We start from the raw sequence: 23,709 nt of genomic DNA, 5'->3' as shown, positions 1-23,709 counted from the left end.
CCTGCTGTTAAGTGTTCCTGTTGTTGCGTTGCCCAGAAATTGCGGATCGTGTCCCGGCGCGAGCTCTTGTTACTGCCCCACATCTGGTGTTTCATTTCCCCGTTGTTTGAACATATGTTTTGTTAAAAAAGCAACACAGCAAAAGAAAATTGGTGTGGGATAAAATTGCTGCTAGAATAAATGCATAAGTTCAAATATAGTGTATTATTTATTGTATTTAGTCATAAGTATAATACTATTGGTTAAATGGTATTGAACCTATAATCTATTTAATTTAGGTGCAATCATGTGGGCGAAAAAGTCATTGGCCTATTAATCCCATTCAATGGCTGCAGCACGATTATTATACAGAATTATAATTCATAATCTTTTATTTCAAAGGGTTTACATGATTCATATGCAATACTGTGGAACTCCTTTTTAATGTTTTTTACTGGTTTGTGTCCAGTGAACAATACAAAAATGTTTCAGAGCGAGTCACACTCTTCTGACGGCGCTTTGCTATACAGTAGCTTTACTTATATGCTCTGCCTCACAATGTAAAGAAAACTGCCATTTGCACAAAAAACATAATGTGACACAAAGAATCTACTGGGATTTAAGAGCATGTCCACAATGAGTGACGTTAGTGACATGAGTACAGATAAGGTTATGTAGGCTACATAACTGGTAGACTAGGAAGAAAAACGATACCGCTCAAACAAGTAGGCTAGTATTTGGAAATGAAAATGGTCGGGGCTCATCATTTCCCAACATATATTTAACTTTCTGCGAGGTAATACAGCTTCTTCATCAACAAGATTGTCAACAAAAGGAAATGCCATGTTTTGAGAAAACAAAAAGTTTTATAGAGTGCCTAACACAGTTAATAAACTGTGTTTTTATTCATGCAGATAAACAGCACTCAATTGCACTTGAAAAAGACTAAATGAATGAATGAATGAGGCAATGAAAGAGCGCTGTGTCAGAGGGAGAAGACAGAGAAACTCAAGGTTTAGAGAAGAGAACCTGCTCCCAGCCAGGTTAGGTTCACAGGATCAGTTACCATAGCAACTGACTCTGAGGTTAAGTTACCTCTCTTTCTGAAATGGGCTGGAGTTATCTCTCTCTCTCAGGTTTGATAAACCTCCTTTTCTGAAACAGAAAACCCAGAAGTTCCCTAATTTCAGGGTTAACAAACTCAGTTTTCACTAGACCTGCTATCTGAAACAAACCCCTTTTCTTTTCCTGTGTTTTTAAATTTTGGTATGTCCCTTTGTGTTTTTTTCATTAAATCATTATTTCTAACTGCTACTCCCTCCTTGTTTTCCTGCACTTGAGTCCAAGCAAAAAGCCCGACACATTTCCAGTCTGCACCAAAATGTGACTTTGGAAAAAAAATTCATTGATACACCTAGACTAGTGAAGATGTTAAAAATGCTGACAATACCTTATTATTGTTAAGGCCTTCACGCCAACAGCGGCGAAGGCCCTATTGAACCTGAAGGAATTAGGGGCTCAGGGGTAGAGCGGTTGCCTGCCAACCGGAAGGGGGGTGGTTGGATCTTTGGCACTGCAGTTCCATATCGAAGTGTCCTTGGGCAAGACACTAAACCTTGAGTTTCCCCCGATGCTGCACCCTCGCAGTGTAAATGTGTGTGAATGTTTATCTGATGAGCAGGTGGCCCCTTGTACGGCAGCCCCGGTGTATGAATGTGTGTGAATGGTTTCTGTAAAAGTGCTTTGAGTGGTCAATAAGACTGAAAAAGCAATATATAAGAACTTTACATTAGGCCAAGTGCCAACAAGCTGAAACTGAAGGAATTATTCTTTCTTCTGGCAAATTAATTGCCTTATTAAGGGTTTTGGGAATAGGCACACAAAAATTACTGGCTAGCACAATCGAAACAGGAAGTGAGTGTAACTTGAGTGTAGATTGTCCAATTGGTTAAAAACTTTTCAGGATTCATAAGAGTCTAACCCTGACAACATATAAAAGCTTTGGCTCTAAGTCATATTGCCCCTTAGTGGCAACAGGAAGTAGGCCTGAAAGTCAAGGTGCTATACTTTAACAAACTCCTCCTAGAGATTTCATCCGATGGACTTCAAATTTGGTCTGTACCATTTCAACACCTCAAAGATGAAAAGTTAATAAAAGAAAAACTTTATGTCAAATGGTGTGGGCGTGGCGTGGCGGCCATTTGGAATGTTTAGCAATGAACGGGAAAGTGGCTGTAACTACAGTGTTCATTGTCACATCTGCTTGAAATTTCCCACAATCAACAAGAGTCCTAGCCAGGGGACATATACAGGCAAATATTTACTTTTGGTCATAGCACCCCCCACTGGCAACAACATCCGATTTACATGAAACTTAGAATGCGTGGTCTACTTGTGATACTGAGTCAGCCCCTCTATATTAACCTCCGGCCAAATAACTGCATTTCTTTCACTGTTTCATATCATATATTGTTATGTGGTTCTGGTGATGTTTGTCATTTGTAATTGTGCCTCTTCTCCTGCTCATGCTCACTATAAAGCCAAGAGTAAACTGAGCCAGCTGATACTCAGCTTTATGATACCACTTATGCAGGATAACAAATGTTAAGCTCAGTGAGGTCAGTTAGCTCAAATAGAGCCAGTTTAAATTGAACTTGTTGCCCCTGCTGTGCTACTTGTTTTCATTTTAAACATTTTAAGTCAATGGGTGACCTGGAGATTGAAATATGTAGAGCATTCAGCAACTGCTAACTAAACGTGAATTATTTTTATTTTAATTCAATGTTCAAAGGTTTTCAAATGGAAATATGGGTTTTAGTCAATGGTAAACTAAATATTGTTTATGTGCATAAAATATTTTGCAATAACAGCTGAAGTAATATTTTTAAGCGTACCAATATATATTTTTGATGAAATTATATATCAAATTTGTATCACACAGCTGTGAATTGTAAGAGAACAAGAAGAAGAGTTGAACAACTTTGCTTTGGAGCAGACCAACATGACACATGGAGTTTTGCTTAATATAGCCTCTATTTTGTATTTCCTACCTTCTTTCATTAGATAAAATTCTATATTAGGGGCGGCTGTGGCTCAGTGGTAGAGCGGTTACCTGCCAATCGGAAGGTTGGTGGTTAAATCCCCGCCCCTGCAGTCATTGTCGAAGTGTCCTTGGGCAAGACACTGAACCCCGAGTTGCCCCCGGTGCTGCGCATCGGAGTGTGAATGTGTGTGAATGTTTATCTGATGAGCATTCACATTCACACACATGTATGAATGTATGTGAATGGTGAATGTTTCCTGTAGATGTAAAAGCGCTTTGAGCAGTTGTTAAGACTGGAAAAGCGCTATATAAATACAGCACATTTACATTTATATAAACAACAATGAAATAGCTGCTGCTGTTTTTTTCCTTAAAACTGTGAGAATGTTCACTATCTCCTGTTCCATGAGCAATCTACATTAAGTCATCACATTTAATGTTGGCTTTTACTTTTTTTTAGTGAATCTAGATGGAATTAAAATTTTTTTTTTTTTAACATTTCCGGTTTTAAGGTAGGTAAGGGATCAGGATCTTTTGGCCTTTTTTTTAGATTGTCGTGGCCCAAAATGCCTGATTTTGTGGGAGCTTTAGTAAAAAATTGCGATAAAACTTGCAATGTCTTGTTTTTTCGTTGCAATGAAGTTGCAAGAGACAGTAACATTTTTTGTTTCAAAATAAAAAGGAAACTATTTAGAATAAAACTACTCTGGGCTGAGTTTTTCAAGTAACCTTACCAAAAAGGCTCAGGATCCAGCAAATGTTGGTATAATATGAAAATGTCTGGTGGATTTAAGTAAAAAAACAATAATTAATTGAATGATTCAAATTTGAACATATGTGTAAGTGGCTTGTTGATCTTAACATTGTTAGTTAATTTCCAACAGTATGGAAACGGAAGCAGCTTTCACCGACTTTAGAGTGAAAAAACATTACAGTGTACATTGTTGTTAAAATCTATACATGTTTGCAGAATGGTCTTAAATGTTTTTCACGGTCTTTCCTGTACGTTTGGTTGGTAAATGTTATATGTTTGAGTCACACATGTCTTATCTTCGTATCATTAACAAGGAAATTAATTTGGCTACATACGTGTGTTACCTCAACCTGTTCTCACCCCTGTTTGGTCATTGGCTCTCAGAGTCACATACTGACACCAGATCTGTCACATGGGACTGCTGTGGTTAAAGTCTTGGGAAACTCTGGTTATTGGTCAGATTTGTGGTAAAGGTGCGGTGACTGGTCAAAATTGCAAGTTGCACCGAATTCATGGTGATTGGTTTGATTTTGTTTGAATTGTTGCAATCACGACATCACAAAATCCTGAGGCCTGTTGCACAAAACCAGGATAAGGGATTAAACTGGGATATTTAAGTTATCCTGGATGAATTTAGCTTTGACTCGGTTGCATGAAAACCAGGTTGAATTAAACCCAGCCAAGTAACCATGTTAGATTTTTTCTTTGCCGCCAGCCTGGTCCAGAGCAGGCTAACAGCCAGGCTAAAATTAATTCTGGCATCTCATGTGTTAAATCAGCTGCCGTTCTGATCCAAAATAAACACGTTTAAGTTATTTCGTTGTCTTCTGCATGTGTTCTGCTTTATTTGTATTAACATGCATTATTTGTCACTATTGTTATCATGAGTTTGATTTAAACCACTACTATTGCAGTTGTTTAGATGGTTAGAAATGGTTGTACTGGAACCCAGAACGCTACGGAGATTAAGTGGGACAATGCAGCGATATTCCCAGATGATATTAATGGCAGACTGGTCAGAGACCAAAACATTAATGATTTCATTTTCTTGTGGCTTGTCCTTCTCTAATAAAGGATAGCTTGTGTTACTCCTTAATATGTAGGCCTAATGTTTTTTATTATAGCTTACTTTGGTTTCATAATCTTCTCAATTAGTCTCACATCACTGGACCAATAACGTGGCCTATACACGTATATAGTGTAGTGCACGTTCATCACACAGGAAACACCACAATGCTTCTTAATCTTTCTATTTTGGTGCTGAAGAATTAAAAAAAACATGAATATTGTTTTACATATATGCTCAGAGCGTGTATTGAAGTCACTTACTTCTTTTTTTTAGTTTTTGTCACTTTCTGATTGTTCTTTTTGAACATTAATTGTACAAAGATGTTTAGAATTAGACAGCTTATAGAGATTTGTGCATATGGTTGTAAAACATGTTCTTGCGTTGTAAATAAGGGTTTGAAATTAAGCCTAGTCCTTAGGATACATTTCCCGAGGAACATTAATTCCCTCTGCTCACTTTTAAGGCAAAGTAGGCTAAATAATAATACATTTTATTTATATTTTGCTTTACATGGTAGGCTACTCAAAAGACACTTTACAGTAAAACCAGCCCATTTATCACATAAAGAGATACAGCAATAAAAACCAACATAAAACTATCATATTTAAAGCAATTAAAAGACTACAACTTTATTAGTAACTTTAGTAGTAGTCTACAACTTTGTAAAAATGTGTTGTGACTAGAAGGATAAGTAGATATTTTTACATCCTTACACATTCTGTCTGTCCGCTATAGTCTGTTGGGCTTTTTACTCTCCGTTTGATAACAGCAGTATTTCCCTTTTTGCATATTATATGCTTCACCTTCTGGTTACTTTCCATAAGAAGCTGCTGCTCATTGGGTGAAACATATGCCGCATGCGCCTTCTCCATTGGTGCATCAGAAAATCTGTGATCGATACCGTGGTCTATTTAAAAAAGCCGTGAACGGGCACTTATCCCAGCTATCTACACCTGGCTGGTCATGGCTTCACCTGTTCATCCTGGTTAGGCAAACGTGCAACCGATTAAGCCGCAATGAGCGGATCACACTAAGTCAAGCTGCGCTTTTACACTTGTCCTGGATATCTTTATTCTACTTTCATGCAACAGGCCCATGGAAGGACTGAGGGATACACAGAAAGTGTTTGGGAAATGTTGAATTTAAAAATAATCATAATTATTTACATGTAACTGATGCAAACAGAATACCTTGAAGTGATCCGCAGAAGGAAAAAGGCAGCCAACATACCTGTCACTGTATGCAGCTGCAGCAGTACCAGCTGGCTGGGCATATCTGTAAGCTGCATACCCTCCCTGAAGAGAGAAACATAAATTCAATACCACCTCAAGTTAGGAGCACAAGGTCCCCCAAAATGAAGGTGCAAATACAACAACTGACTTTAAGTAAACCATTGGATCAAATGCTCAAGACATTCTGTACCAAATTATTTTCTTCATTGATCATAGTAAATAAGTTCATGAATAAAAATAAAAATGAATATATGTTGACTTACATATATTTCTGCTCCATAAAAGCCATCCTGGTAGACCACACTGTTGACAGAAGATGTCAAACATAAGGCATTTCTTGTTTTAGGTTGAAGTAAAACTACATTGATATGGTGTTTTAGTTAATAAGTTATTAAAGATATAATATTTCTGCATTAAAATGTCTAAAAACAACTAACTGTGTTGTTGAGTTTGTGTACTCACATTATACCAATTGTTTCCAGCAATGTTCAAACCCAGAGAAATTTGTAATTTAATTCAATGACACGTTTATCAAAGGAGGTGTTGTATGGACGCCTGTCAATGGCATCATATAACCTTTGACCCCTCTAGGTACTCTAACCTCTGTCAAAACACAGGAAACACCAAATGATCCAATATTAATTGTAAATCCTACAATGTCAAAAATGTATACTCAATAGCAGTATACTGCATTTTTTATGCCACACAGCATCAGGTTTTCATTGCTTATATGCCACTTTGCAACAAAGTAACAGTAGCTCACTTCATGAGCCTCATTACTGATAAAATTATAGATTTTTGATTATTAACTATTAGAGATAAAATTCATCCCTTCTTGCCCTAAACCTGTTCTATGTTAATCTCCAAATGCATGAATCCTAGAAACAGCTGTAAGACCTGACATATATTTAGACTGCTTTTCTCAACCTTCACCAATTAAAGGTACCCTAAACATGTTGGGTGACGGCACTTCTTGTTGACGTTCAAAGTATTTTCAAATAAAAAAAGGCTAGCTAGCTTACCCCTCCCTCCTCCACATCCCCTCCCTTCCGTACTTCTGTACACTAACCACCAACCCCCACCCCCAAATCCTTCTTGTTGGTTATTGACTGGAGCGCTGAAACTCAAACTTTGGTGGTGCAGATTGGTCAGTTCATTTTTGGTGCCGTGTGTGGAGCCTGGGCTGTCTACAGAGACCGTTTTTTTTTTACAGTGTGTTCAGGGGGCAGGCAGCTAGCGGATAGTGAGAAGTTGTTTACTGTATGTGACAAAAAATGTTGTAGCCTAAAAAACACGCTTAGACCACCTTGAACGCTAAAGATTTCCTCAGCTAAGCCATCTACCTGTCTCTTAGATCCTATCCCAAATAGGCTACTCAAAGAAGCTTTACCCTTGTTTAACACTATTTTACCAGACAGGATCAATATGTCTTCAGTAACAGGTTATGTACCACAGTCATTTAAAGTAGCGATGATAAAACCTCTTCTTTAAAAACCCACTCCTGGGTCTTAGCCAACTATAGACCTACAGCATATCTAATCTTCCATTTTTGTCTAAGATCTAAAGAATTTTCAGTTAGGATTTAGCACAGAGACGGCCCTGTTGAAAATTACAAATTTTCTTCTAATTGCTTCAGACAAAGAACTTTTCTCTTCACTTGCCTGTTTAGATCTTACTGCTGCATTCAACACTATTGACCATAACATCCTATTAAAAAGACGTGAAAATGACACTGGCTTTAAAGGAACCACACCAAGTTGGCTTAAGTCCTATTTATCAGATTGGTCTCAGTTTGTTCATGTTAACGATGAATCTAACGCTAAAGTTAGCCATGGTGTCCCACAAGGCTTGGTGGTTGGACCAATTCTATTCACCTTATTATGCTTTCTCTAGCCAATATTATTAGGTAACACCATTAACTTTTATTGTTATGCGGATGATACCCAATATGTCAATTGGTCAAGCCAATGAAACAAATCAGTTAGTTAAACGCCGGTCAACAAACCAATAGGTGATGTCACTGATGCTACGTCTATTATTTTTACAATCTATGGTATAAACAAGTATCTACAGAAAAACTATCTCCGCTTCAGTCACTTTTCTTTCCACAATCAAGCATTCACTCAGCATTGAGGACTTGTATGATGCACACCGTCATGTTTTGTAACTTAACGTGATACTTTGTCTGCCCTGCTGCCTGGCATTTTGGAATATACTGTCACATACAACGTGTCAACCTTGAAAGTCCTTGTGCACTCTTGTAGCTTATGCACCCATGCTACCTTGAGTGAGCATAAAACAAACATTGAATTTGGGTGGTGTTGATTGTTCACACCAATGTTCAAGTGGAAGCTTGTGGACAGGAGCAGTTGATAAAATTTACATTATGAGGATTCTCACAGTTACAGGAATGCAGAAACCATGCATTTTCCTTAATGCTTATTGCAGAAACTCATGATTAGCTATTAACAGATAGTTATCCTCAAATAAGTGTGACTTCTTAAAGCTACATCCAAACCAAACAATACAATGCATTTTCTTTCATTTTTGATTCTGTTCATTTTCAAAACAATTTTGTTAATACATTTGTATTACTACAGTACCATACAGTAAATGATTAATTCAGTAGTTCCATGTGGTCAACTGCACCATTATTCTCTTCTCTAGGCCTTTTGCCTTTAATCTTTACTTTTCTCTGTCTCCATCTGGTTTTCTATTCTTCTCATTTTTTTTCTTTTAACCTCTCGGACATCTATTTTTTTTCTTTTTTCTCATTCCATGTATGTCCCTTTGACATTCACTAGGTCTCTCACTCTGACCCTATTGGAGTGTGCAGGGCAGGTCAAAGCAGTCCACTTACAGCCGTATACAGAATGACACATCCAAAAAAAGGAAGACAAATTTGGCCCTTCTCAATTCAAAGAGCAATTTTCTGCTCTATCAGCATTGTTGTTTTCACCTCAACGTTCTTCTTTTACTGCATGTGTGTATGTGTGAGTAAGTAGAGTATATATTTTGTGTGTGTGTGTTAGCTTATGTCTTTTAGTAATGCTGTGAATTCCATTTGTGCAATTGTGTGATTTCCGTCTTAGAGATGTGTAATACAGTGTTTCTTTGTGTGTTTGTTTCAGTTAGTTTTGTGTGTGTGTGTGTGTGTGTGTGTGTGTGTGTGTGTGTGTGTGTGTGTGTGTGTGTGTGTGTGTGTGTGTGTGTGTGAGACCAGGCACTCACGCTCCATAGGCAGGGATGGGTGGAGGAGGAGGTGCAGCACGGAACGTGTTGTAGACAGCGCGTCCCCTCCCTCTCAAATGGCCCCCTCTATAGGCCACAGCTGCTCCTGTACTGGGGTATGGAAATCCTGTCACTGAGAGTGAGACATCCAGAAAGAAAGAGAGAAGGTTGGAAGCAGCACAATGACACTAAGTTTCATATTTTACTATCCAAAAAAACACTCATAAACATTTAAGGGATATGGCTGCTGCTGTCACCATAGTTTTGTTATTGTCAACCCTGCATCATCATCCCTGCATTGCAATGCTGAGTCACATTACTGTAGATTGTTTTCCAATACTACATTAAATTTTTTTTTCTCTTTCTTCTTCATGGTAAATATTCTGAAATAAATGCTGTGCATTCTTGATTTTCGAAAGGGTGCTTTTTAAAACAATATAATCTGGGTTTATTTGATTCTACAGTCTATAACTGTTACTGGGATGTTCTTAACAAAGGGGTACTAACATCCCTGCAAAGAATATTTTATTGATTAAAAAATGTATTTTAGTGAGTGAAATGCAGAAATTAGAGATGCTGCCAATGGAATGTCCCATTGTCTACTGTATGTATTCAAAATAAAATGGCCTGATACTGCAATTATGCAAAATGTAACAGTTTACAGTGATGGTGTATAATCCATCACTGTGATGGATTACTAAATTAAAAGTCTTCTGAGTTTTTAGAGTTTAGAACTAAATTAAGTGAATGAGCCCAAACTGGTTTTGCAAAACAGATTTAAAGTTATTTTCATATGTTGTGCATTCAGGGGCAGAATTTGACTATCAAGGGTGGGGGGCCCAGTTACTACAGGCACAACTCCTCCAAATGTCCCCTTCATTAAATGTAGGGTCTACAAACATTTCATACACCAAAATGTAATTTTCAAAATCCCCAAATCCTTAGCAAAAAGTGCGAAAAAACCACAATGTATTTTTCATCTTTGTTTGGTTCTTTTTAAATTTTGAACTAATTCCCTTTATTTTTTCCTCCTCCCAACCATAGTAAAAAAATTATTACAGTGTATACAGTCCCTGAAAAAAAGTCTTGTCGTTTATCTTTTTGTGAAACACTGCTAAAACCTGACTTTTAATTAAAAAAATTGGGTGTAAAAAATACTAAATGAAAGCAAAACCCCCCCAAAATGAGTTCAATGCACTGAAAAAAATTTTCATAAAAACAAAATTAAAAAGGTGCTGTTAGATTATATTTTAATATTTTTAGACTTCCGAGTTGAAGACCCCCAGCATCGGGAGGGTTAAAAATGTATTGTGAAGCTCAGGAATATGGGAAGCATCTTGCATGCCTCCCAGGTTTACATATTTTTTGGTTTGGGGCCCCTTTCCTCTTTCACCTACCCCACTATCTCAATGATGTTCATGTCGGGGCTGGGGCCCCCCAACCTGGGGCATCTGTCTTCTTCGCCTTGAGGAAAATTTTTAAATGGAATGGGGTAGGTGGAGCACCATCCCTTTGGGGAAATTTGGGTCTTTTTTGGTTGGGAAAAAAGGGTAGCTAAAATTTTTTTGGTATTTTGGGCATTGGTTGCCTTCCCCCCCGCAACCTCGACACCCCCATATGGGTGTCCCCGACCCCGATTTTTTCCGCCCCAACTTCACTTTTTGGGGGGTCTGGATCCATGGGGCTCCGTGTTTTCCGCATTTTTTACAGCAACTGGGGTTTTAATTTAACGAAAGATTCTCTGAAAAATCCCTTTTTTTCACTTTTCCAGCGTCCATCCTTTTTGCAGGCTGTGGGCCTTGGCAAATGCCACACGGTTTTTCAATTGTCTTTTGTTTAGTGCTGGCTTCTGGGCACTGATTCGACCATGCAGGCCATTTCGAGACAGAATCCGACAAACCGTTCTGGTTGACACAGGGACTTCAGGGGACCAGGTCTGGTGGAGCTCTGCTACAGTGGAAAATGGGCTGGCCTTGGATTTTCGAGCCAACAAACGGTCCTCTCGAGCAGTTGTCTTGCGGGGTCTGCTTGACCTGAGCTTGTCAAAAACATCTCCAGTGTCTTCAAATGTTTTTTTAATCCTCTGTACTTGATGCTGAGACACATTGAAGGTGTCTGCCACATCAGCAGTGGATCTGGTCTTCAGCCTCTTGATAATCAAAACTTTAGTCTCAGGGTGAATCTTAGGCATGTTTGCAGAGGTCTAGTTGCAGTTGATGTGAAGGTCTAGTGTACTGGGGTTGTTTTTATACACACCTGAGACCTAATTGATCCATTATTAGTCACAGGTGAAGCTCATATGACAAGGCGACAACACTTATGTCTTTGCAAAAATTGACTCAATGGCTGTGAATATTAGAATACTTTCTGACAAGAAGTAGAATTTTCTTTTTGCACTGAAACATTATTACAAAAGGTGTTGGGATTAAAATGAGCCATTCCTTGTAAATAAATCTTGATTAGAATTATATTTCAGTGGGACTTCAGGTCAATTTGTAACACAAGCGACAAGACTTTTGTCAGGGACTGTATATATCTTGCCTAGAGACTTTTAAATACAAAGGTAATATATTTTTGTTGGCACAGTTCATGCCCTCACAATATTTGAACACTTTAAACACACTCCAAATTCCAAAGTTCCACTATTATGTAACATACAATTAAGACAAAATCACCTTTTCAACTGTTCGTTCTGAGTTCAAAATAAACACATTTCCTAAAAATAAAAATACTTTGATGTGTTGAGTAAAACACAGTGGTGAACTGACAAATGCTCCTTGTGACCATGCATTAATGAATATGTAAATGTAAATGGATTGTTCTTCTATAGCACTTTTCTAGACTTAACGACTACTCAAAGCACTTTTACATAGTACAGGAACTAACCACCACTATGATTAAAAGTCAATTTTGGCCTAGAGATATCTTTAGGTGTAGACTCTTGTCAATCGTTGGTAATTTTGGGCAGATATGACAATGTACACTGTAGTTACAGGCACTTTCTTGTTCAGCACTAAACACTCAAAATGGCTGCCACACCACACCCACACCGTTTGACAAAAAGCTTTTTGTTAATAACTTTTCAACTTTAAGGTGTTGAGATGGTACAGTCCATTGGAGGACATCTCCAGGAGGATTTTGTTTAAGTATAGCACCTTGACTTTTAGGTCTACTTCCTGTTGCAACACACGCTATGACTTCAAGCAAATATATACGATAAGCATATCGGCCTTTATATGTCATTAAGGTTAGAGTCTTATGAATCCTGAAAGGTTTTAAACCAATTAGAAGATATACACTCAAGTTACAACCACTTCCTGTTTTGATGGCAAAACGCCATCACAACCATGCCCTATGACGAAAAGGTTTTCTTTTAATAACTTTTCATCTCTAAGGTCTTAAGATGGTGCAGACGAAATTTGAAGTCGATTTTTAAAATGACTTCTCGTTGGGTTTAGGGTATTGCTCCAATGAGCTTTTTTGTACATCTTGACATGCTATATACATATACCAAGTTTTGTTAAATAACGTTATACATATTGCAGGGCTTAATTGTTCTAACTTTGTAGGGGGCGCTAGCAAGCCCTTTTTGCGCTTATTCCCGAAACCCTTAAAATACGTACATTTTCACCAGACATGATACAGCCGCCAATTGTGGTGAGTTTTTAAGTATGGTAAAGAAAGAAAGAAAGAAAGAAAGAAGGAAAGAAAGAAAGAAAGAAGGAATAATTCCTTAAGTTTTAATAAGGCCTTCGCCGCTGTCGGCGCTCGGGCCCTAGAAAAAGAACAAATACAAACAAATACAATCTAAAAATACAAATAAATAAAAGAATAGACAAATAAAAATTATAATATATACTGTACATTTCTCTATTTATTTTGCCTTTTTTGTGGCAGGAGAAGACATATTAAGCTGCTAGCCATGCTGTGCTTTTATCTTCCCTTAGTAAAAAAGGAAGCTTTTTGTCCTAAGTGTAGGCAGTGGAGCCTGGTATATGTCTTTCAAATTTTTGGAAACATTTGGTTGTTAAGTCTTCATATTTGGGGGAATGTAATTCTGTTTCAATATCTTTGTGGCAGTGTGTACAGCCTTGTTCCTTTCTTGGTCTCCACAAATGTCTACCTCTTTCAATTTTCAGCTCATGGTCACTGACTCTGTATTTTGTTAAAATTATTTATTTTGGATTTTTTTGTTTTGAGGTATTCGATCCATTGGATATCTCTGTTCAGGGACTGATCACAGAGGAGTTTGTGTAGTATTTTATTTTCATTTTGACATTGTTCTGTATACTCGTCTTTCAATTTATTTTCAAATCTTTTGATTGAAGACTGAGGATTATGTGTGCTCTGAGGCTTTGTGTACCTGTCTCTCTCTGCCTGTCTGTCTACTACTGACTGTGTATAGCTCTGTGTACCTCCGTGCCAGCTCTCTCTCTCTCTCTCTCTCTCTATCTGTGTAAAGTGATGGAGATCGTCTGCCCTCTGCTGTGTCTGCCTCGTCCTACTCTAACTAGCCAGACGGCATAATTATGCCATACAGCCAGCACACAATCTGTTGGTGATATTCTGAGCAAAAGATCAACTTACCCAAGTGGCCCCCCCACCTTTCCGTTTTTTCTACATATCAGACATCCACAGACACAATGTTTGCGTATATATGCATATGATTGTGCATGAGAACATGTGCATGTGCATGTTGGTTGGTGGTGTGATATAGATTAGTGCAATCTGATGATGAGCTTTGGCTTGTTCCTGCTAAAGCTAATAACACATAATTCCTTGCAGCTCTGCTTGACATCCATCAAGCCCAAAAAACAAACAAAAAACAACATCCACTGATACACACACACATGCAATACTACACAGAGTGCACCCCAAGGCTGCATATGTAAGATACATGCACATCTTCTCAAGTAAAAGTACAGATACTTGTTAAAAACTACTCTGGTAAAAGTAGAAATACTGCTTTAAGTTCTTTACCCAGAAAAAGTAACAAAGTACAGGCTTGGTAATTTTTCTAAAGTATGAAAGTAAAAATTGCCTTGCGAATGAAAACTGCGTATAAACAAGCGTAAAAACGCAAAGCTACCTGGACCACACAAATATTACTAGAGTGCATGCTAAGAAACTTCAGTGGACATGAAAAAAAGGCTCTTTATATGCCTTGCCTACATTTTAAATGGTATCATTATTGTGACAATAACTGGGACTCCATGACCGAGTAGTAAGATATGAATTCAACTCTGATTCTGTGAGAATTCACAGATCCAGTTTCTCTTCTTTTAATCTTCCCCTTAAGATGTAAAGGAATCTACATGTATGTGTCAGCTCAAATGTGACTTTTGTTACGCAGCACATTCTTCAGAAGTAATTCTCAAAGTCTACTATCTCAAACATTTCTCTCAGATAAGGCCGAGGATGTTGCTGCTTGTCTGCTGAATCTTTGGCATCTTCGTTTTCTTCATTTTCAATCATGATGCCGTACATACTACTTTGTGCTAACATTAGCTGCAATGATTCGCCTTAATGAATGCCGGCAAGTGGTGCGTCAAGTGCAACATACTGTATATTCCTTTCAATTAGATTGAACTTGGTATTGCTGACGTGAAAAATAATGGTAACTCCACTGAAATTATTTGAAACTAAAGTAATGAGCCAACTGTAAAATGTAAGGAGTAGAAAGTACCGATATTCATGGTAAAATGTAAGGAGTAAAAGTAAAACGTTGTAAATGGCAGTAAAAAAAAGAAAATATCTGAAAAATCTACTTGAGTACAGTAACAAGTATTTGTACTTTGTTACGTCCCATCTTTGATCTTAGGATGGGTCGGATATTTTGAAGTAGGAGGTACTTATCCATAGTCAGTACGGAAGGAATTCCGGAAGTTACAAATTTAGTTAACAAATTTAAACAGTAAAAAAATACACATTCAAATAGTAATTTTAGCATTGGATTAATGCTAAAATTACTATTTGAATGTGTATTTTTTTATAATTGTGTTGTCAAATGTTTGTGAAACTCCGACTTCTCACCTTGGCCACCCAATCAAAAGTTAAGAAAATGTGTCAAGCCAATGGAAGAAATAGCAGGAAATGTTTCTACCGTTTCTACCTAATAGATGCAGAGCCTGTTAAAATGAAGCCCTTACTTTAACCCTTGCGTTGTCTTGTTGTTGAAAATCCACACTTTTGTTGATGCGTTTTGATCAATGTTTTTAATTTGTTCTTACGTTTTTGTTTCTTTTTTAACACTTTTTCAATGTTTGTCACTTTTTTGACGTTTAACTCTACGTAACACTAACTTATTAACTTTAGTTTTAGTTATTTTTTAGAATTTATGGTTAATAAACCTCATTTATAGGAAATTATACCTAATGTTTAAGTTAGAAAAGCAGAAATTAGGAATTATTTAGACTAAAATTAAAGGAATTCAATTCAATTCAATTTTATTTATAGTATCAATTCATAACAAGAGTTATCTCAAGACACTATACGGATAGACCACACTCCAGAATTTACAAGGACCCAACAGTTCTAGTAGTTTCCTCCTGAGCAAGCAACAGTGCGACAGTGGCGAGGAATGGATGCTGATGGATAATCACAGAATGGAATATGTCAACTTTTACTCAATACTATTTCAAATATTTTTCATATACTATAAAATTGAATAAGACACCCCAAAATTAATGAAAGTAGAGAGTTGTACTTGCCAAAGAGCATTGTGTGGAATTAATCATGTTATTTTGGGTAACTACAATTGGGTAGTTAAAAAGAAAATTGATATTGGAAAATGGGTTATTTGACCAGAGGACAACATGAGGGTTGATTTAAGGCTACTTTACGTTGCATGTTATAGAAATGGTTTTCCGTAAGGATCACTCTTTCATCCAGAGTTGGAGGGATTGCAAAAATAATATCTAATTAAAGCTGCAAGCAGCGTAGGACAGGCACTCACACATCTTTGCACGTCAGGATTACTGGCGGACGCAGCTCCATGCGCCCGTGTATTTGTGCGACCGTTGGACATTGCAAACCATCACCAATGACAAAGGAACTCTCTGCTGAATTAAATGACACCTCACACAAGAGTCCATATCAAACCAGTCACCAGTTATGAAAAGAGGGCATGGCTTAAGCATAGGGGGTGGGCCAAACCATCACCAGTAAAAAAGGAACTCTCTGTTGAAATGCAACGACACCTGTTGTGACCATCAGTAAGGGTAAACTTGATTTTAAACAAAAATACCACAGCAGTAAGTTTAAATAAGTTAAATGGATCTTTGAGGAACAAAGTAACACATGGAGCCTCAGACAAAGAGATTAGGGCCTATTTTGTAAATTCCAGAGCTTGTCCTCCAAACTCCCACAGGTTACCACAAGAAAAAGTTATCATAATGGCAGAATGACCAGAAAGGAGTGGTCAAATTGGCCAAAAGCTAAAAAAAACTACAGGCTTGTAGTTGACACATTTGAGAAAGCTCTGGATTCCCATTGGTTCCTGGACCCTAAACATAGCATGGATCTGCATCCGGCTGAAAAACTATAGAACTTTCTGACAGACCTTTTCCTCCTTGCTTTTCCACCACACCTCCAATTGTCACAGGTCAGGAAGTAGACATCTGTGCTAACTAGGTCACTTTCCAGAAAAGTATTTTTGATGTTCTAGTGAGCACCATTGGATCCTCTGAAACACGCATCGGTGTTTAAGCTCTGCAGAGAGGGAAACTGGACAATTCAGATTGCTTTCTCCTTCCGAGTCTGTGTTGAAAAAGGCCAGGCTAAGACCTCTCTATATTACCCAGAGGTCTGTAAAAGTAATAAAGAATTCTTATAAGTAAGCATGCCCAATTTGTCGTACATAAGGAACAAACACAACCTGGTGTCAGAAGATGGATAGTTGTTGCAAGAAGAAGCGGAGTTCTGCACGCTGCAAGGATTAGCAAAAGAAGCTAATGATAGCAACAGGTGATCACTTGTCAAGCGGAGAGAAAACTAAAACATGGATAAGCTAAGTCCACCAAAACCTATGCAGCTAACTGGAAATCTGGCTGACAACTGGAAAAGGTTTAAGGAGAGATTCAACATATATATGGCTGCAAGTGAATGTGGTGAAGAAGACGACAAGGTAAAAGCCTCAATCTTTCTGCACGTCATAGGTGAGGATGTGCTGGATATATGTATAACAGTTTCCAACTTGATGAAGATGCAACCCTTGGTACAGTCATGGAAAAGTTTTTCTCATGTGATCAAAAACAAGGAGAGGGTTTTGATCACTACTTAGTTGAGCTGCACACGCTAAGTAAGACGTGTGAATTTGGAAATTTGAGAGACGCGCTAATCAGAGATAAAATTGTCTGTGGAATACCTGATAATGAACTCAGAGAAAGACTACTGAGGGCGCAAGACCTGTCATTAAACAGAACAGCACTTTAAACACCCAAATAAATACAAGTCACAAAGAGAGACTAAAACTTAATTGTGGAAAATGTGGAAGAAGCCACAAACCGAGATATGTGTCTGGCAAGCAGTGTCAAAATGCTGCTAAGCGGAGACATTTGATAAAAAGAAGGTGCATGCAGTTGAAGAAGAACGGGGGGAGTTCTTTGTTGATGCTGTGCATATAAACGAAGATAAAAAGAAGGAAGAATGGATAGTGCCATTGACTAGACTTTGGAATCCTCCGCTAACCTCATGTCTGTGGATGAGTAAAAGAAACGCACAATGAAGAGAATTATTTCTTGTTAAAACAAAAGTGAGTGGATACACAAGAGAAGAAGTGCCAGTCAAAGGAGGCTGCATTGCAACATTCCAACACAGCAGTAAGCAAACAAAAGAAATGCTGTTGATTGCTGATGTGAGTGTCAAGAGGGATTACAAGCATGTGAAAGGCTAAACCTTGTAAAAAGAGTTTTTGTAGTCTCACCACAACCTGCTAACGATCATGATTCACTCATAAAGGAATACAGTGACTGTTTTGAAGGACTAGGAGATCTAACAGAGGAATAAAAAATACAAGTTGACAAGAATGTGACTCCAGTAGTTCATCCATGCAGAAAAATACCATTTAAGCGGAGGGAAAAAACTCACAGGAGGAGTTTGATAGAAGGTACAGGTTTTTACGTCTACCATACGGGATCCTGTCAGCGCCACAAGAAAATACACATGATCTTTGAACACATACCAGGAGTCAAAACCCTGATGGATGGCATCATTGTATGGGGGTCCAGTAGAGAAGAACATGATAAGCGACTGAATTAGGTGCTCGATCTGACACGGCAAGTAAACTTAAAGTTAAACAAAGACAAATGCCTGTTTGGAGTAAAGTCATTGACATTTGTGGGGGAACATGTCCTGAGGCAGGGACTAGACCAGACCCAAGGAAAACGTCAGCCATCGAGAACATGGAACGTCCCAAAACTAAGGAGGATCTCAGAAGGTTTCTAGGTATGGTCACTTATAGGGCTGTAACAATACACCAAACCCAGGGTTCGGTTCGTATCACAATTTTTGACCCACGATAATTTACGGATGTGAAAAGATTCCCCCAGTATGTATATGCACAAGCTTTTGAGGTGGAAACAGACCATAAGCCTCTTGTGGCAATCAATCAAAGCCACTCAACAACTGTCCTATGTGGATACAACGTGAAGATTACCTACACACCAGGCAAAATGGTTGCAAACACGCTTTCTCGTGCAGTTGACAAATTCAGGTTTATGTAGACATGATAGTGTCATCCCTTTCTGTTTCTGAAAAGACAACAGAGCAGATCGGGAAAGAGACAAAGGGCGGCTGTGGCTCAGTGGTAGAGCGGTTGCCTGCCAATCAGAAGGTTGGTGGTTTGATCCCTGCCCCTGCAGTCATTGTCGAAGTGTCCTTGGGCAAGACACTGAACCCCGAGTTGCCCCCGGTGCTGCGCATCGGAGTGTGAATGTGTGTGAATGAATATCTGATGAGCAGATGGCACCTTGTACGGCAGCCCCGGCCACAGTGTATGAATGTGTGTGAATGGTGAATGTTACCTGTAGATGTAAAAGCGCTATATAAATACAGCACATTTACATTTACAAAGACTGATCAGACCATTAGAACACTAAAAGAGACAAAACAAAGAGGATGGCCTGAACAAAGACAAACATGTCCAGATGCAATACAGGACTACTGGATGTGAAGAACAGACCTTACTGCTGTTCATTTTCATATTCAAAGGGAAGAAGTTTGTCATTCCACAGGCAATGCAACAGAAAATGTTACAAAAGATACAGGAAGGACATTTGAGAGAATAAAAATGCAAACAGTAATGTATTGGCCAAGAATAAATACAGATATTATCTGTACTACAGCGTCTTGAGTAACATGTCTCACATACACACCCAAACAGCAGGCAGAGCCGCTGATGCCCCACCCGGTGCCCAAGTACCCATACTACAAGGTTGCAGTTGATTTGTTTGAATGCAATGGGAAAACTCACATAGTGATTATGGATTGGAGTAGTTCCAACTATCCAGAAGTTGCAACATTACAGATCTTCAAATGACTAATAAAAAAGTATACAACGGGAAAGAGAATTTTCACAAGATTTTGTTGATCTACAGGAGCACACCACTGCAAAATGGCCTGTCACCAGCCCAGATGTTGATGGGACGTCAAATTCGCACTAATCTGCCTATGCACGACAAGTTGCTGAAACCAAAGCGAACAGTCAAGGTGATACAAGCAAAAGAAAAGGTGAAAGTATGACAGAAAGAAAAGGATGACAAAAGTTCAAAACACCTATCGCACTTGAGGCCAGGGGACAGAGTCCGCCCACTCAACAGGAATGTGGACACAGCAGGGACTTCAAAATCGCTTGGACAGCTGTCTACAAACTAACAGCTCAGAGACAGACACACAGCCACCAGAGGTGACAAACACCAAGGACTCTCAAACCTCCCTGAATACCACTGACTCTGGTCAAACCGTACCCAAAAGGATGGTTAAACCACCTGAGAGAATGAGGAAAACCTGCTGAAGGAGTTATATGAAAAAAAGTATGTTACTGTGGTTATGCTGCCTTAACCACAGTAACATTTTTTTTTTTTAAATTAAGGTTTGGTTTGGAATATTTTATATTGAGAAAACAAAGTTTGAAACTAATGGTTAAGCTAAAGAAGAAATGAAACAAATGTAGTTTATTTATTTATTTTTGGTAATGCAGTAGCAGATCTTTACGGAAGAGGATTAGGGCCACTGGTTTTTTCACAAAATTATGAGATTAAAGTCAAAGTTCTGACTCTCTTTATTCTCAGAATTCTTAAAGTCAGACTTCTGACATTAATCTCAGAATTCTGAGAATAAAGTCAGAACTCAAACAATTTTTTCACCAGTGGCCCTAATCCTTTTCCGTAGATCTTATTTTTTAATGAATCTGTTAAGAAAGAAAATGCTTTACTTTTAAAAGGAAGGAAGATGTGTTGATAAAGGTTGTACTACTACGGAAGCACAGGAGGTGAAAGGTGTTAGACGCAACAAGCGCGTAGCCTACATGTGTTGAAAAGGCTGTAAAAGTAATAAAGAGTTCTCATAAGTAAGCATACTGCCACACCCAGTTTGTCGTACATAAGGAACAAACATTACAGAGTTGACTCTGAACTTCTCTTTGCCCGGGTGGAGTTGTTTCGGTAATTGCTGGCCAAGTTGTTAACCCGTTTTTGGTACCCTGCAGACTGCAAACAGTAAGAGGCTACATAGTGTTCTGGGCAGAGACATGTATGTGTGTTTATAAATGCTAATGCTGCAACTGCGTTATGACATTGATGTGATTTGATCAATAAGCACTACCGGTGCACCTTGATTTTTAATCCGTGATTGTCACCGCCAAAGTCAAATCTATTTCTGTGAAAGTCGTAGATCACAGGACATGATGACGTTGTGTTAAATACTGTTGCTCGTGAATTGAAAATGCTACATTGCTGCTCTGTCCACGGAGTATAGTTACTGTTCAACGAGATAATAAGCTTCGTCTGTTCACAGCCCACGAGGTAACGAGAAGAATCAGCTGCTTATCTGTATAATGAACGTCCCTTTATCCAGACAAAAATCTCAGAGTCTACCCTAACTTCACGTTAGTCCAGACCTGAGTGACTGAGAGGATGGGTCATTATCGATAACCTATTTATATAAGTAACATAAATAAACCTATTTGTAGTATCTCTATGTCTGTAGCACATAGCCTAGCTTTAACGAAATAATGGCTAATCTTGGGCGTAGCCTAGCAACCACCACCCCCCTCATCCACACACACACACACACACACACACACACACACACACACACACCACACACACACACACACACCCTGCTTTGCATATACTGTAGGACAAAGTCAATCAATCAGTATTACATTTTCCTCATTGTCCTTCATGCCCATGCATGTCTTTTTACTCATTCAAGCACACACGCGCACACGCACGCACGCACGCACACACACACAAACACACACACACACACCACACACACACACACACACACACACACACACACACACACACACACCACACACACCACACACACACACACACTTGTTTTAAAATTAGGCACACACTGTCTCAAAATGATGCTGAAAAACTAGTCCATGCATTTGTTAATTCAAGGCTGTACTATTGTAATTCTTTGGTATCATGTTGCTCAAATAAGTCCCTAAAGACTCTCCAGCTGATCCAGAATGCTGCAGCACGTGTTCTGACAAGAACTAAAAAACGAGATCATATTTCTCCTGTATTAGCTTCTCTGCATTGGCTTCCTGTAAAATCCAGAATTGAATTTAAAATCCTTCTCCTGACCTACAAAGCTCTTAATAGTCAGGCACCATCATATCTTAAAGAGGTACCTTATTGTCCCACTAGAGCACTGTGCTCCCTGAGTGTGGCTCCTAGAATCTCTAAAAGTAGAAGGCTCCTCTCTTATAGTTAGGGAGTAAGGAGTTTCAACGTTAGCTTAGACTGGCGGGGGAGGATTCAAACCTTAATTAATCCTAAACTTAAACTAAATTATAACTCGTTCAAAAGCCTTGTTCTTAATGTTCTACATCCAACATGGAAACGTTATAGCCAATTTGTTGTGACTGAGCTCCAGGTCCCTATTTTGAAGTTTTATCTGAATTTTCTGAGTTTTATCATGTTTGGTCCTTAAATCAGACAAAGTACTTATTGTAGATGATTTTAATATCAATGTGGACATTGACAAAGATAGCCTTAATATTGCTTTCAACTCACTACTAGATTCAATTGGATTCAGTCAGAGTGTGCATTAGGCGACACACTAAACCACACCCTCAACCTTGTGCTGACATATGGCATCAAAATTGAAGATTTAATAGTATTTCCACAGAATCCTGTTAATTATTATTTTATTAAGTTAATAACTTTTGCATTCCAACTACCCTATTATATGAAATCAGATAAACGCTTCTACACTCAATGCCTATCTGAGAGTGCAATAGCTAAATTTCAGGAAGATATTCCAACAGCATTTAACTCAATGTTGTGCCTTAATATAACAGATGACTCTTATGTTAACTTTAGTCCCTTCCAAAATGATAATTTTGTAGACGATGCTATAGCCTTGCTACGGACAACAAAAAGAAGATGATTAAGCAAAGGTAACTAGCACCTTGGTATAACTCCCAAACTTGCTAATTAAAAGAGAATAGCGTTCCACCAAACTAGAAGAATCTCGTTTAGGTTGACAAGACAGTCTGAAAGCATATAGGATGGCCTTCAGGAATGCCAGATCAGACTATTACTCATCACTAATAGAAGAAAATTAGAACAACCCAAGGTTTCTTTTCAGCACTGTAGCCAGACTGACAGAGAATCACAGCTCTATTTAGGCCATATATTTTTTGTAGTGAGTACTTCATGTGGTTCTTTAATGATAACATTATAACAATTAGAGATACCTCTTGCCTCAACTTCTAATGGTTCACCTTAAAACGCAGGACCGCTAGAAAGAACCACAAGGACCTGACATATACTTAGACTGCTGATATCCTATAGACCTTCAACAATTAATGTTAAAGGTCTCTTCAGCTAAGCCATCTACCTGTCTCTTAGACCCCATCCCAACAAGGTTACACCGATTAGCATTAAACTTTGTATCAGTACAAACCCCGTAGTATTTTCAAATGACCGTGCTTCCCTCCCTCATGTCCCACTGAGACTCAATTTCTCCGTATTTTGGGTCTGGAAAAAAAGCTCTGATGATGGAAACATCGTCATTTAGTGTCATTGGAGGCATTTTTGCCCAGAGGCTATGAACAGCCAGCTACTCTTATTCATCATTCCTGCTGTAAAATGTCCCTTTAATGATCCTGTGGTTAACACTTTATCGTAAGATATGATCAATATGTCTTTATTAACAG

At 38.4% G+C, this 23,709-nt stretch overlaps 1 protein-coding gene and 1 long non-coding RNA gene across 9 annotated transcripts in view; one reads left to right on the top strand and one right to left on the bottom strand.

The window, feature by feature from the left end:
• The window catches only part of LOC116671533 (RNA binding protein fox-1 homolog 3-like), a 751,379-nt gene that overhangs the window by 41,212 nt on the left and 686,458 nt on the right, over positions 1 to 23,709 (bottom strand). For all 8 annotated transcript variants that reach the window (XM_032502899.1, XM_032502901.1, XM_032502896.1 and 5 more), the window contains 3 exons: positions 9,309 to 9,441; positions 6,341 to 6,380; positions 6,076 to 6,140 (listed from right to left, as the gene is read on the bottom strand). In XM_032502899.1, coding sequence (XP_032358790.1) covers positions 6,076 to 6,140; positions 6,341 to 6,380; positions 9,309 to 9,441 — 238 coding nt within the window. The remainder of the gene's footprint in view (positions 1 to 6,075; positions 6,141 to 6,340; positions 6,381 to 9,308; positions 9,442 to 23,709) is intronic.
• On the top strand, positions 222 to 22,023 carry LOC116671572 (uncharacterized). Its single transcript, XR_004327305.1, has 3 exons — positions 222 to 300; positions 21,277 to 21,286; positions 22,011 to 22,023. It is a non-coding gene; the product is annotated as an uncharacterized LOC116671572 (long non-coding RNA).

This window comes from Etheostoma spectabile, chromosome 21, assembly GCF_008692095.1.
Source record: "Etheostoma spectabile isolate EspeVRDwgs_2016 chromosome 21, UIUC_Espe_1.0, whole genome shotgun sequence".
Taxonomy (NCBI): Eukaryota; Metazoa; Chordata; class Actinopteri; order Perciformes; family Percidae; genus Etheostoma; species Etheostoma spectabile.
Note: the sequence above shows the minus strand (reverse complement) of the source record. Positions and strands in the feature narration are given on the sequence as shown.